This window comes from Oncorhynchus gorbuscha, linkage group LG21 (genome assembly GCF_021184085.1).
Source record: "Oncorhynchus gorbuscha isolate QuinsamMale2020 ecotype Even-year linkage group LG21, OgorEven_v1.0, whole genome shotgun sequence".
Taxonomy (NCBI): Eukaryota; Metazoa; Chordata; class Actinopteri; order Salmoniformes; family Salmonidae; genus Oncorhynchus; species Oncorhynchus gorbuscha.
In genome coordinates, this window is record NC_060193.1 from 36863962 (window position 1) to 36879817 (window position 15856).

Consider the following 15856-nt stretch of genomic DNA (forward strand, 5'->3'; position numbering starts at 1 on the left):
GATGTTAGCCAGTCAATATTTAAATCACCCAGAAAATATACTTCTGTTGATATCACATACATTATCAAGCATTTCACACACATTATCCAGATACTGACTGTTAGCACTTGGTGGTCTATAGTAGCTTCCCACCAGAATGGGCTTTAGGTAAGGCAAATGAACCTGTAGCCATATTACTTCAACAGTATATAACATTAGATCATCTCTAAGCTTTACAGGAATGTGGTTCTGAATATAGACCGTCGGCATTACTGTCTTTTCGGTAGATGTTATAACCATGTATTGCTACCACTGTATCATCAAATGTATTACTTAAGTGAGTTTCAGAGATAGTCAGAATATGAATGTCATCTGTTACAAGCAAGTTATCGACTTCATGGACCTTGTTTCTTAGGCTACATATGTTAATATGGGCTATTTGTTTAGCACTTTTCTGGGTTGCTTGATTGCTTTTAATGCTTTACTGGGAAGCGTATTAGAGGTAGACTTACTCATGTTATTTACATTGGAGTGATTATGCAGCTCACCCTGCACTAAGTGGTCTTCTTACTATTGCACACTGCCTCAGTGCTAACAATGTAACTCTGGTTTATAGGCTCATGATTACTGCTTACAATAGCTGTAGGATAAACAAATGTATTAGGTGCAATTAGGGGTACATAAATTAAACGACTTACATTGTGTTTGCCAATGCCCCTAAGATCATGTACTTTTGATGCAGCATTATGACGACTCATTGTCACAATGGTAGGGTTTAACTGAGCTGGTCTTGGATCATTTACCAGTCATTGTATCAACACAGCCTTGAAATGCGTGGACAGAGTCCAGGAGCCAAGATGATTAGGATGGACTCCGTCATTCCTTGAGAGGATCTTCTATTTCAAGAAGGTATCAAAGATATGAATAAAAGTGACTCCAGCAGAGCTACAGTAATATTTTAGCCAGAGGTGTAATGTCAGCAGTCTGCTGAATCTTTCACATCCCTTAGAAATCCTCCTGATGCTAGATTCTGTATGTGTTGGCTTTCTTGTGGCGGCAATCGCGGAGAAAAGCAACTATCTCCTCCCTAAGCTCACATAAGGCCACTCTCTTGAGAGCATTATTACCTTTGCCACTGAACATCATTATGTAAAAGTAGATCATGATGCTTAGCAGACTATGAAACAAGCGATATTGAAGGCTAGATTTGACCCCACCTGTGGGTTCTCTGTTCCCTCAATCTACCCTCACATTGAATTGTGCAAGGCAGATCGGGTTTCAGGCATCTGGTCAGCACTGCCTGGCTTTGAGTCAACAGATTCTGACAGCGTTGAGGAACGATGTCTTAGGCCAACCAGAACACAGACTGTTAAAGGAAGTGAAGACAGACCTCCAGTGACAGTAATCACACATAAAATCAGCATCTCTAAAACAGTTGGACGAATGGTCAAAGACTTTGAAGCATCCACGAGACGTGGGTATGAAGACGTGGGACCATTTGAAGTGATAAGAAACTCTACAGTTTACATCCTTATGATGGGTTACAGTTATTAGCCTTTGTTTTGAACAACCGTGAACATGGCGTAAAGTTTTATAGAGCTGTGGGTGGTGGAGAGCAAGATCTGGCCGATGGATGGAGAGCCATACATTATTTCCTTAACCTCTCTGGGATATGTGGGACACAAGCTACACTTGTTGTGAATCCAGCCAACATGTCAGATTTCAAAAAGTATTTTCGGCAAAAGCAAACGATGCTATTATCTGAGGATAGCACCATAGTAAACAAAGAGAGAGAAGCATATTTCAACCCTGCAGGCGCGACACAAAGCGCAGAAATAAAAATATAATTCATGCCTTACCTTTGACGAGCTTCTTTAATTGCCACGCCAATATGTCCCATAAACATCACAAATGGTCCTTTTGTTCGATTAATTCCATCGATATATATCCAAAATGTCCATTTATTTGGCGCGTTTGATCCAGAAAAACACCGGTTCCAACTTGAGCAACGTGACTACAAAATATCTCAAAAGTTACCTGTAAACTTTGCCAAAACATTTGAAACTACTTTTGTAATACAACTTTAGTTATTTTTTTATGTAAATAATTGATAGAATTGAAGACGGGATGATCTGTGTTCAATACAGGAGGAAAACAAACAGTAGCTAGCTTTCTGGTCACGCGTCTCTATCTAACAGTACACTTCAAGTTATCCTTGTCCAAGATGGCCATACTTCTTCATTACACAAAGGAAAAACCTCAACCAATTTCTAAAGACTGTTGACATCCAGTGGAAGCAATAGGAACTGCAAGAAGGTCCCTTAGAAATCTGGATTCTCAATATAAACTCATTGAAAAGAAAGTGACCTAAAAAAGAATCTGAATGGTTTGTCCTCTGGGTTTTGCCTGCTACATAAGTTTTGTTATACTCACAGACATGATTCAAACAGTTTTAGAAACTTCAGAGTGTTTTCTATCCAAATATACTACTAATATGCATATCTTATCTTCTGGGGATGAGTAGCAAGCAGTTGAATTTGGGCATGCATTTCATCCAGACGTGAAAATACTGCCCCCTGTCACCAATAAGTTAAGGGTCTGACCAATGCAACCACCAATTGGTGGTCCAAATGTGTCCAAAAACTGAAACAACCATTTGCTGAATTTGAAGAAAGGTTCAAAGCAGAGGTGGTTAGACACAGAGGGTTACCTGACATGGAAGATGAAGATGCACTCAATTCCTCCAAAAATGGGCAATCACACATCAGATGGTGCAATCCGTACACAATGATTTGCAAAAAACTGTTGTTTCCACAACTACTGATTGGGAGAAACAAAACTACGGCAACATCATCGACAGGCTGTCACAACTGGACAGAGACATCAATCAACACAATAAACCTGCTGTCATCAGAGTTGTGCAGGTTCTAAGTGAATCCAACAACATTATTCGTTCAGCAGAAGAGAAACCTGGTGTATGTCATTATTGCTGGATTTCTGGCATCGAGAAGGTTGGAAAAGAAAATATTTATGAGGAATGGCGAGGAGAAGCATGATCTGTCAAAGGGAAAATGTACACAGGACAACAGCCCTAATGAGACAATGCTGATGTGCAAATTTATGAAGCTCTCTCCGGCTTAGCAGTCAGCAGGGGAGTTTGCTGGATGTCGTGGAGGTAAACTAACAGACCCCCTCTTTACATCCCATCTCAGCTGGTGTACATATGAAATCGGATGGAATATATGTGAACATGATGGTTAACAACTTTGCAGTAGATTGTTTAGTAGATACGGGCACCGAAGTCACTGTATTGCCCATATCTTATGCAAAACATATATGTCCTCAGTACACGGGCAAGAAGATGAGAGCAACAGGAGTGGGGGGGAAGACATATGAAACAGCTTTCCGATGGGTTTACTAAAAGTCATCCGTTGGAGAACCCTGAGTTTATGTTCTACAAAGATGGTTCAAGCATTGTGGAGAGGGCTGTGAGGAAGGCAGGCTGGGCAGTTACTACAGTGAACAATGTGATAGTGACAGACACGTTACCTGCACAGGTGGCAGAATTGGTGGCTTTGACAGACGCATGCAAACCGGCTGAAGGAAAAACAGCTAATATCTACACAGACTCAAGGTATGCTTTGAGCGTTACCCAGGATTTAGGAAAAATATGGAAAAACTGAGGATTCATGACATCACTGGGAGTTCCTGTGAAGAATGGACCAGAGGTGATGGCTCTACTGAATGTTCTCCAGTTACCTGGACAAGTTGCAATTTTGAAAATGAAAGCACATGGAAAAATATTTACAGACGAGAGTAAAGGTAATGATTTGGCTGTCACATAAACTGATTAGGAAATACACCTTGGATACATTGCAACACATTATAAACATCCAAAGCAGTGCACCAAATGATAAAGTGTGGGAATGGATGGCTGCAGGGTGCAAACTCAATCAAGAAGGTGTGTGGAAATACAACCTGAGATGTGTAGCGCCAAATGCACTCTTACCCTACTTGGTGATACAGATCTACTCTTTGGCACACATTGGTGTGGACAAGATAGTTCACTGTTTTGTGGGCAAATGGTGGAATCCTGGTGTGCTGAAAGAGGCTGAGGATGTTGTGGCGAATTGCAACATTTGTATGGAAAACAACACCAAGGGCCGAGGGAAAGTACAGACACATGACGAGCGCCTGCCCCACCAGGACCTTTCAGACATCTACAGCTTAACAAAATCACACTGCCCAAATGTAAAGGACATGAAGATGTGCTGGTTGTTGTTGATCATTTCTCATGATGGGTTGAAGCCAACACTACAAAAAAAGGAACTGCACAACACACAGCTAAAATTCTGACTGAGAAATCATTCCCAGATGGGGATTTCCGGAACAATTAGATTCCGACCAAGGCACTCATTTCACAGGAAAAGTGTGTCAGGACGTAGCTTGTCTTCTGAACATAGACTGGCAACTACACTGCCCGTACCATCCTCGATCGAGAGGGCAGGTAGAATGCACAAATTAAAGTTTTGAAAGAGACTTTCAAAGATGCATCAAGGAGGGATTGCATGGCCGGATGCATTGTATTATTTAGTATACGGGCAACAGATAACAAAACCACAGGGTTGAGTCTGTTTGGGGTCGTCACAGGTCGACCCATGTCACTACCAGGCACGTTAGATTTGAGAAAAGCAGATGTTCACTTTATGAGTGACACAATGCTTAACTATTAACTATTACATACAAGTAAAAGAGGTGTGGGGAATAACACCCGAGGGGGGACATGACGTAGTGCCAGGAGAGTGGGTGATGGTAAAAAGAAGATGTAACAGACACATTAGGGCCAAACAAAACACTCCAGTATGCAAGTATGCATTTTAATAGACCGTCACTGCAACAACTGTTTTAGAGCACTCTCGTCTGTGTACCTGAGCGTAGAATAACCGATTAATTTACGAACGCTCAACACCGTTTGAATTTGGTGTGTGTCAGTAAACATCGCCAAAAAATTGAACCAATTTGGTTAACTTTAGCCAGCTATGATAATTGGTTTGTCTTGATAGTACTCTATGGATTAGGATTATGGTTCATTGTTTAGCTAGCATGTCTAAACAAAAGACTCCACTTCGACCAGATAATCACCCACCAAGTTAGCCAGGTGTGTCTGGCGGTGATTACGGCTATCTATTGTATAATAATGCCAAAATATTTGTATCTGGAATTTATCTTTCAGCATTAGTAGAACACGCCTGACTCTCCTCCCAGGACACAAACACTTTGGTGGAAAGCTGCTGCCATCCCATGTGACGAATGCAGCAGTGTGGCATCTCTACAAGGAATCGATGACAACACTTGGTATGTAAAGCATAAACAACACATTTTGATTATTTAATTGACCTCCAACATGATTGGCACTACTTTTATTGATCTCACATTATTTCTGTATTTTGTGTGTTATCATTTTTACTTCCAGTTTACAAGATGTTTCTGTATGCAGTGCTGCTGGTCTGCACATTTGTAGGTAAGTGAAACTAACATGATAATGATGCATAAAAAATAATATTACGTTTTACATTACATTTTCTTTTCATTAACTTAATGTAATTTTGTTGTTTGCAGGTGCACTATCCTTCTGCCGCTAAGTTCCATCTACTTTTTAACTCCTCGCAACTGTGGTGGCCAAAACAAGAACAGGTTTGTGCTCTGGTATTGGGCCTGGCGGACCACACACAACCTCCATCAGTCTGGACCTTCACTTCCTGATCACAGGCCACATCAAGTTTGCTGGTGCTTTGGCCTCATCAAGCAGCACTTCAGAAAGACCAGTGAACACTGCCTGAGATTGCTGGCAACAACACCTGACTCCGTACTTCAGGCCGCTGCCACAGTTCAAGCAGTACCAGCACTTCAGCTGAATATAATTTTCATTGCATTGTATGAGGTTATTTAAATTTGGGAGGTGAATTGATGTTGCGCAAGGATGTAATGTCTTACATTTTTTGGTTATTTCCTGTTTTACAGCGTCGATGCTCTGGAGCCTGGTGTTTTTGTCACCAAGGAGTGTTCCGACTCAGTCGGACCAGGTTTCAGCTGCTGCGCAAGATCATCCTTCCATAGATGATCTGCCTGTACAAGCACCACCTGGACTGGACACAGCTAGACATAGTTATGTTTTTGAGAAGATCAGGGAGTTTTGCAACGAAGAGGATCTGGACATCAAATGCCCTGCACCAATGTCATGGGCAGGACAGAAACAGGATCTCCAAAATTAGATTCCCTTGTGTGGTTCGGAGGGACCCGTCATCAGCACTATCTGCAGTGCCTCTATTCAAATTACTCTCTCCTAACACACACACCACTAGGCCATCACTAGCACATTTGCCATCACTATCACATTAGTCTTCCGCCTATATGCTGCCTATAGACTTGAATACACTGGCTACTTTAATAAATGAAACACTAGTCACTTTAACAATGTTTACATACTGCTTTACTCATCTCTTATGTCTACTGTATTCTATTCTACTGTATCTTAGTCTGTGCCGCTCGGATATTGCTCATCCATATATTTATATACTCTTAATTTCATTCCTTTACTTAAATTTGTGTTTATTGGGTATATGTTATATAATTGTTAGATATTACTGCACTGTCTGAGCTAGAAACACAAGTATTTCGCTTCACCCGCAATAACATCTGCTAAACACGTGTATATGACCAATAATATTGGATTTCATACGTTGCTGCTACTATTTTTTCTTTATCCTGCTGCTCAGCCATTTTACCCCTGTAAGTATATAACTACCTCATCTATCACTGATTTTGTTCTTGTACATACTGTATATTATTATTTTTATATTGACACCATCTATTTCTGATATTGCTACTATGCAAGTACCCATTTGGCTATACAGTTTACACCTTATGTAGAGACCCATCCACTTGGCAAAATGTGGCTGGAGGTTAAAGCATTTCTTTCACATGACCCATCAAATTTAGACAAGTGTGTCTGGGTAAGCGTCATCTGATATCTATAAAATATTTTTATCTGGACACTTTGTTTACCTGGAATTTTTCCTTATTGTAGGCTACTACTTTTACCACTTTTAGTCTTAATCTTTACTATACTACTCACTGTTTAGCACATGAGCTCACATGTGAATCCTTATAGAGATGGGTGGGGCTGGCTTAAAAGGGTGTAAACAATGCTGAATGGGTGTTGACAAAGGAGAGCTCTCCAGTAGGTACCAAAACATTCAAAGGCCATTTTCTCAAAAGTGATTATACGAGTTTATCAACTTTCAAAGCAGAATTACTTTCCAATTGTTCCTCAAAAATAAAGTGTATGATATTCCATTTTGTAGCTCTACATAACACCGATTTGAGCCAGTTGGTCACATATAATGTCCCACAGCTGACAGTAAATCTCAGAGCAAAAACCAAACGATGAGGTCAAAGGAATTGTCCATAGAGCTCAGAGACAGCACCACCAAGACTCTTCCTCGAGCTGGCCACCCGGCCAAGCTGAGCAATCAGGGGAGAAGGGCCTTCGTCAGGGACGTGACCAAGAACCTGACGGTCACTCTGACAGAGCTCTAGACTTCCTCTGTGGAGATGGGAGAATATTCCAAAAGAACAACCATCTCTGCAGCACTCTACCAATCAGGCCTTTATGGTAGAGTGGCCAGACGGAAGCCATTCATCAGTAAGAGACGCATGAAAACCCTCCTGGAGTTTGCCAAAAGGCACCTAAAGACTCTCAGACCATGAGAAATAATATTGAACTCTTTGGCCTGAATGCCAAGTGTCACGTCTGGAGGAAACCTGGCACCATCCCTACGGTGAAGTATGGTGGAGGCAGCATCATGCTGTAGGGGCGTTTTTCAGCAGCAGGGACTGGGGGACTAGTCAGGATCAAGGGAAAGATGAACGGAGCAAAGTACAGACAGATCCTTGATGAAAACCTGCTACAGAGCACTCAGGACCTCAGACTGGGGCGAAGGTTCACCTTCCAATAGTACAACGACCCTAAGCACACAGCCAAGACAACGCAGGAGTGTCTTCGGGACAAGTCTCTAAATGTCCTTGAGTGGCCCAGCCAGAGCCCGGACTTGAACCCAAACCAACCTCTCTGGAGAGACCTGAAAATAGCTATTGGGGTATTGTGTATTTAATCAATTTTATAATAAGGCTGTAACGTAACAAAATGTGGAAAAAGTCAAGGGGTCTGAATACTTTCCGAAGGCACTGTATATGATATACATTGTAAACAGTAGTGGGCCGAGTATCAAACATTGGGGCACCCCTTTATGTAATTTAGAGGGATCACTAACAGTCATATAATAAGGCTGTAACGTAACAAAATTGGGAAAAAGTCAAGGGATCTGAATACTTTCCAAATGCAATGTACATAGGACATGTTATCATTGATCACTTTAATAATGTTTACTAATTTCATATGTATATACTGTATTCTACTCAATGCCCTCTTGAAATTGCTCGTCCTAATATTTATATATTTCTTAATTCCATTCTTTTACTTTTAGATGTGTGTATTGTTGTGAATTGTTAGACATTACTGCACCTTTGGAGCTAGAACACAAGCATTTCCCTACACCAGCAATAACATCTGCTAAATATGTGTATGTGCCCAATAAAATTTGATTTGATGAGCTGTCGATTTCCGCTAGATTTCGCCCCGCTGCCACTTCAAGTTTCAGCACCACAATGTAAGTTACTCGAATCTGGATTATTGTGAGGTCAATAACTCTGATAAATACATCATGAGCAAGAAACATTGTTTTTAATCATATCAATTATAGTAGTAGCAAGCTATCAAAGTTTACCTCCGGTCCTACTTACCATCTAAAGCGCTCTCCTTCTCAAACTGAACAGAATATATAGGCTAGTCCGCACGCACGATATTACATTTAGAATTATTTATTTTTTTATATTTGGAGGAAAAGCCTTTGTCTCTCCTCCTGAACTGCCTACACTGCACAGCCACTGGTTCAGCAGCACAAAAAAAAAGCTGTCCGGGTTCAGGGTTGGAATATCCATTGTAGTGTGTAATGCAGCCTCGTTTTATTTACTCCATACCAGCAGTGCAAATGACTCAATTAAGTTCATTTTCATCAAAATATTACTTTGCTCTCTGCTTCTCTGAGCATGCACTTCGTACAGCCTATGGATCATTTGATTGACACCACACTAAATACCTAAAGGTGCACTTGATATTGCGTGCTCAGCTCAGAATCAGAGATGAGGGGCAGCGTCAGGCCTAATAAGCAACTAATTCTAAAACACTGAGAAATGTTGAAATTATTATTGTGCTGACATTGCTTTCATCAATTACATGACATGACCCTCCCCCTTTCCTTGCAGATCCTCATTCTGTACATTATGAACCATCCCTTACATGATTCCTCAGAATTCTTTGTGAATACAGGCCCTGGGCTCTCTCTGGCTTTACCTTCAGCCAGTCTGGCCATGAGCTGCAGGCGCCCAGTGGTGCCCAGGTCGATGCCTGTCCTCTCCAGCTCGTCGTTGTCCAGGAAGGAGCTGGCGTTGGAGGCGTCTGTGCGCTCAGTCACATGGCCCACCTTCATCGGCCGGCCAGCCAGCTCAAAGCCGTTCAACTGATCCAAAGCCTTCTTGGCACACTCTGTGTCTGAGAACTGGAGAGAAAATGAAGTGACTATGTTTACATGCACACCAATCATGATTCATAAAGACATTGAAGAGTCAAATTCAAGGAGTTTCTTAAGCACTTAATTGTCATTTTCAAGAACCTCAATTTTATATTTAATTGTAGTAATATAGAAAAAGCACTCCCCCCAAAAAATGCATGCAAAAAAGTATGCATTTACAATAACAATAATGAATTGTCTTCCCAATGGCATTAAGCATTGACAAACACATTATTACTACATTCTAAAATATGTCAGAATAATGTGGGCTCTAAAAATGGACTACATGCATTATTGTCATTTTTTTTTTATACTGGAAAGTTCTCCTGACACAAACACACTGTCCAAGTAGCGGTTGCTAATCATGTTATAACAGAACGCATTCCATGGAAAGCCAAGTTGAACCCAACATTCAATGTTTTCTTGCTTATATTGTTGGCACATGGTTTAACCGCAATGAGCACAAGCAATATGTTCGGAACACTGAATGGCAATACAACTGCAGTATTGAATTGCAATGACGAAGGTATGTGGACACCTGCTTGTCCAACATCTCATTCCAAAATCATGGGCATTAATATGGAGTTGGTCCCCCGTTGCTGCTATAATGGCCTCCACTCTTCTGGGGAGGCTTTCCACTAGATTTTGAAACAATTCTGCGGGGATTTGCTTCCATTCAGCCACAAAAGCATTAGTGAGGTCGGCACTGATGTTGGGCGATTAGGCCTGGCTCGCATCCGGCATTCCAATTCATTCCAAAGGTCTTTGATGGGGTTGAGGTCAGGGCTCTGTGCAGGCCAGTTCTGTATGGACCTCGCTTTGTGCACAGGGGCATTGGTATGCTTAAACAGGAATGGGCCTTCCCCAAGCTGTTGCCACAAAGTTGAAAGCACAGAATAGTCTAGAATGTCATTGTATTCTGTATCTTAAATATTTCCCTTTGCTGGCGGCCTAGCCCGAACCATGAAGAACAGCCCCCAGACTATTATTCCTCCTCCACCAAACTTTACAGTTGGCACTATGCATTGGGGCATGTAGCGTTCTCCTGGCATCTGCCAAACCCAGATTCTTCTGTTGGACTGCCAGATGGTGAAGCGTGATTCATCACTCCAGAGAACGTGTTTCCACTCCAGTCAACACTTGGCATTGCGCATGGTGATCTTAGGCTTGTGTATGGCTGCCCGGCCATAGAAACCCATTTCATTAAGCTCTTGACGAACAGAAATTGTGCTGACATTGCTTCCAGAGGCAGTCTGAGAACTCGTTAGTGAGTGTTGCAACTAAGGTCATACAATGTGTATGCGCTACACGCTTCAGCACCCCCGTTCTGTGAGCTTGTATGGTCTCCCACTTCGCGGTCGGAGCTGTTGTTGCTCCTAAAGGTTTCCACTTCAGAATAACAGCACTTACAGTTGACCGGGGAAGGTCTAGCAGGGCAGAAATTTGACGAACTAACTTGTTGGAAAGGTGGCATCCTATGACGGTGCCATATTCGAAGTCAATGAACTCTTCAGTAAGGCCATTCTACTGCCAATGTTTGTCTATGGAGATTGCACGTGTGCAACTGTCAGCCAGGGTGTGGCTGAAATAGCCAAATAAACAAATTTGAAGGGGTGTCCACATACTTTTGTATAAATAGTGTACATAAAGAATTAAAATGCATATAGAATCACAATATATATCGTATCCGCACCTAATTTATCGTGATAACATCGTATAATGAGATACCTGGGAATTCCCAGTCATTAACAATATGGTCGTTGTGATATAACGTTTATTTCCCATCAGATTATAATATATGTCCATGGAAATCGGATTTTAAGGGAAATTGTTCTACTTGCAAAGCATGTAAACATTTTAATCGAACAATTTCATTATTCTGAGTATTCACAATAATCATAGTATTGTGTGCATCCATTGACTGGATTGAATGTGCTACTTACAGTGATGAAGCCATATCCTTTGGATCTCCCCGTCTCACTATCCATCATGAGCTGAATACTCTCAATCTGGTGGAAGGAAATGGATTACAGATTAAAGTCTACATAGCACTGATATGTTGTAGACCTACAATCTGTCTCCCCCTTCTTTTTAAAGGACTACGCAATTGGTTGCATTCAAGTCAATGTTGTTTTTATTTATCTCAGTTTGTCGGGTAGACTGTCTTTTCGGTCATGTTGTGGTATTAAAAAGATGCTAATTTCTCCTGTCATGTGAAATTACATAGAATTGGATGAAATGGGTAAATATTTATTTTTCCCAGGCCCTGCATGCATATCCTAATAAACGCTTCTGCTCAGCTCTAGGTTTGCTCAATGCAACACACGGAGCAGGGTTAACCTCCCCTTCCATGTAAGAAAGTGATGATGACGGTCATGCTTTTAGGGAAAGAGGATCATTTTGTACATTTATTAAGAATTGTTGTGCATTAACTGCTTGTCAGAATGCAGGTTCGCCTCCCTATCGCAACTTGAATGCGCCTCGAGAGGAATATATCTTACAGAACACACAACAAGCCGACTATGTAAATAGGTCAACTACTCTACTATGGGGTTGTCTGATTTTGTTTTAATAACAGCATTACATGGCAAAAATAGTAGCACTGGAAATCCTTACCTGAATACTAAAAGTAGTGGCATTGATTTGCTTTGCAATTAGCTGCAGTAGGCTACACAGTTGGGTTGAGCGCCACATTATAGACTATTTCATTCCCTTCTTCTGAACATCGTGGTGTCAATAAGGCCTGGCTCGCAGCTGGCATTCCAATTCATTCCAAAGGTGTACGATGGGATTGAGGTAAGGGCTCCCTTCAGGCCAGTTCTGTATGGACCTCACTTTGAACAAGGGGGCATTGTCATGCTAAAACAGGAACGGACCGTCCCCAAACTGTTGCCACAAAGTTGGAAACACAGAATCGTCTAGAATTTCATTGTATGCTGTTGCATAAAGATTTCCCTTCACTGGGGGCCTAGCCGAACCATGAAAAACAGCCCCACAACACTATTCCTCCTCCGCCAAACTTTACAGTTGGCACTATGCATTGGGGCAGGTAGCATTCTCCTGGCATCCGTCAAACCCAGATTCTTCTGTCAGACTGCCAGATGGTGAAGCGTGATTCATCACCATCCAGTGAACACGTTTCCACTGCTCCATAGTCCAAAGGCGGTGAGATTTACACCACTCCAGCCGACACTTGGTATTGCGCAAAGAGCTGTTCGTCAGTAACAGTCACGCATGTCAGTTCAGTGCACACAGTTTAACAGAGAAGATAAATATTTGGGAATATATTTCGTAGAACAGTCATGCTTCTGGATTAGGTTATGTCATCTCTAAACCACCCCCCAGAGATTTTTATTGCAGTGATGGAGAATTTTAACCCCTGCAATCGCTCACCTGCATTCTGTTCAGAACAGTAATTTTTGCAAACATTCATTGAGTTATATATACTTATAACAATGACTTGGCATACGGTTCACAAATCTACTCATCACATTAGGCATTTTACCTTATGTTAGTCTGCAAATGTGATGGATGCATGCAATGCGTTATTAGAAAGGTGATTTTTGTGGAGTATGTGAAAAAACAGCTTCCCCAAAGTTGACATTTATGCGAAGCCTACGGTACATTGTACAACGCCTCTTACCTTTCCAAAGGGCTCAAATATTCCTCGTAGCATCTCCTCTGTGATGTTAAAGTGTAAGGATCCGACGTAGAGTCTCATTGGGCCAGCGTTGCCCTTCTGCAGGTTGTTGGCCATGGCAGCAGCCCTGTTTTTTTCAGCCTAGAGAAAGCACACACAAAGTGAACGTAGGGAAACGGTGCAGATTGCCTCAGGCTGTTTAAATAAAAGGCTGTCAAATTATTTAAAAAGAATGAAAAGAGTTAACCGCAGAGATTAATCATAAATTTATTAATTAATCATAAGAAATTTAAGAAATTCAAGTTCAAATTTGAAGCTAATTAGGTATAATATATTTTGATTATAGGGGAAGAAAACACGTTTTTATTTGCTTTGTAGTTTTCACATTTGCATAAGTATTGAGACCCATTGTTGAAGCACCTTTGGCAGCAAGTAAAGCCTTGAGTCTTCTTGGGTATGACGCTACAAGCTTTGCACACCTGTATTTGGGGAGTTTCTCCTATTCTTCTCTACAGATCCTCTCAAGCTCTGTCAGGTTGCATGGAGAGCATTGCTGCACAGCTTTTTTCAGGTCTCTCCAGAGATGTTCGATCGGGTTCAAGTCCGGGCTCTGGCTGGGCCACTCAAGGACATTCAGAGACTTGTCCCGAAGCCACTCCTGCGTTGTCTTGGCTGTGTGCTTAAGGTCATTGTCTTGTTGGAAGGTGAACCTTCGCCCCAGTCTGAGGTCCTGAGCAGGTTTTCATCAAAGATCTATATGTACTTTGCTCCATTCATCTTTCCATTGACCCGCAGGGATGGTGCCAGGTTTCCAAGGGATGTGGCGCTTGGCATTCAGGTCAGAGTTCAATCTTGGTTTCATAAGACCAAAGAATCTTGTTTCTCATGGTATGAGAGTCTTTAGGTGCCTTTTGGAAAATTCCAAGCAGGCTGTCATGTGCCTTTTACTGAGGGGTGGCTTCCGTCTGGCCACTCTACCCTAAAGGCCTGATTGATGGAGTGCTGCAGAGTTGGTTGTCCTTCTGGAAGGTTCTCCCATCTCCACAGAGGAACTCTGGAGCTCTGCCAGAGTGACCACTGGGATCTTGGTCACCTCCCTGACGAAGGCCCTTCTCCGATTTGCTATAATAATAATAATTTCAGGTAACAGTGGACCTAATTGAACCCAACATTTTAAATCGACGTCAAGAGGAATACAGTCACAACCAGGTGATTTACCTTTATTCATGTTATCAAATGCCCTTTTGAGTTCATAGAGAGAGATTTGGGCTCCTAGCACACCGGCTTCATCAGTTGAGAGAAGAGGAGTTCTTAATTATTTTTAAAAGATATATCTGGCTTGGTGTGGATTTACAAGAGGTGTATTCTTTATCGAAACGGGAAAATCTTTGGTTGAAAATTCACCCGAATCAGATTCAATAGTTGCAATATCCGCTAATTGATCTGTCATGCAGGTGAAAGAGGACCCAAAAGCGACTTAACAGAAACAGAGTTTATTCAAGTCCAAACAGAAAACGACAAATCCTGAATCCTTAACAGGAAATGTCCAAACAGGGAATAACAGAAATCCTCTAGTCTGTAGAGGGGAATAACAGGAGAAGCGGCCACAGACTGCAGGTCGCTTCGGGTAGGCGCAGGCCGTAGCTGACAGAGACACCTGCTCACACGCAGCATCTGATGAAGGCAAAAACACGACAGGACAGGGCGATACACAATCACAGCACGGTGAATTCTAAACAAGGAACCGACAGGACAGGAACGGAACACAAAGGAAGAAATAGGGACTCTAATCAGGGAAAGGATCGGGAACAGGTGTGGGAAGACTAAATGATGATTAGGGGAATAGGAACAGCTGGGAGCAGGAACGGAACGATAGAGAGAAGAGAGAGCGAGAGAGTGAGAGAGGGAGGGGAGAGAGAGGGATAGAAAGAGGGAAAGAACCTAATAAGACCAGCAGAGGGAAACGAATAGAATGGGGAGCACAGGGACAAGACATGATAATAAATGACAAACATGACAGTACCCCCCACTCACCGAGCGCCTCCTGGCGCACTCGAGGAGGAATCCTGGCGGCAACGGAGGAAATCATCGATGAGTGAACGGTCCAGCACGTCCCGAGACGGAACCCAACTCCTCTCCTCAGGACCGTAACCCTCCCAATCCACTAAGTATTGGTGACCCCGTCCCCGAGAACGCATGTCCATGATCTTATGTACCTTGTAAATAGGTGCGCTCTCGACAAGGACGGGAGGGGGAGGGAAGACGAACGGGGTGCGAAGAAAGGGCTTAACACAGGAGACATGGAAGACAGGATGGACGCGACGAAGATGTCGCGGAAGAAGCAGTCGCACAGCGACAGGATTGACGACCTGGGAGACACGGAACGGACCAATGAACCGCGGAGTCAACTTACGAGAAGCTGTCGTAAGAGGAAGGTTGCGAGTGGAAAGCCACACTCTCTGGCCGCAACAATACCTTGGACTCTTAATCCTGCGTTTATTGGCGGCTCTCACCGTCTGTGCCCTGTAACGGCAAAGTGCAGACCTCA

The 15856-nt window shown here is 42.4% G+C and overlaps 1 protein-coding gene across 4 annotated transcripts in view; it reads right to left on the minus strand.

The window, feature by feature from the left end:
* The window catches only part of rbm39a (RNA binding motif protein 39a), a 68889-nt gene that overhangs the window by 12880 nt on the left and 40153 nt on the right, over window positions 1-15856 (minus strand). For all 4 annotated transcript variants that reach the window (XM_046318338.1, XM_046318340.1, XM_046318337.1 and 1 more), the window contains 3 exons: window positions 13312-13449; window positions 11612-11677; window positions 9452-9656 (listed from right to left, as the gene is read on the minus strand). In XM_046318338.1, the coding sequence (XP_046174294.1) occupies window positions 9452-9656; window positions 11612-11677; window positions 13312-13449 (409 nt within the window). The remainder of the gene's footprint in view (window positions 1-9451; window positions 9657-11611; window positions 11678-13311; window positions 13450-15856) is intronic.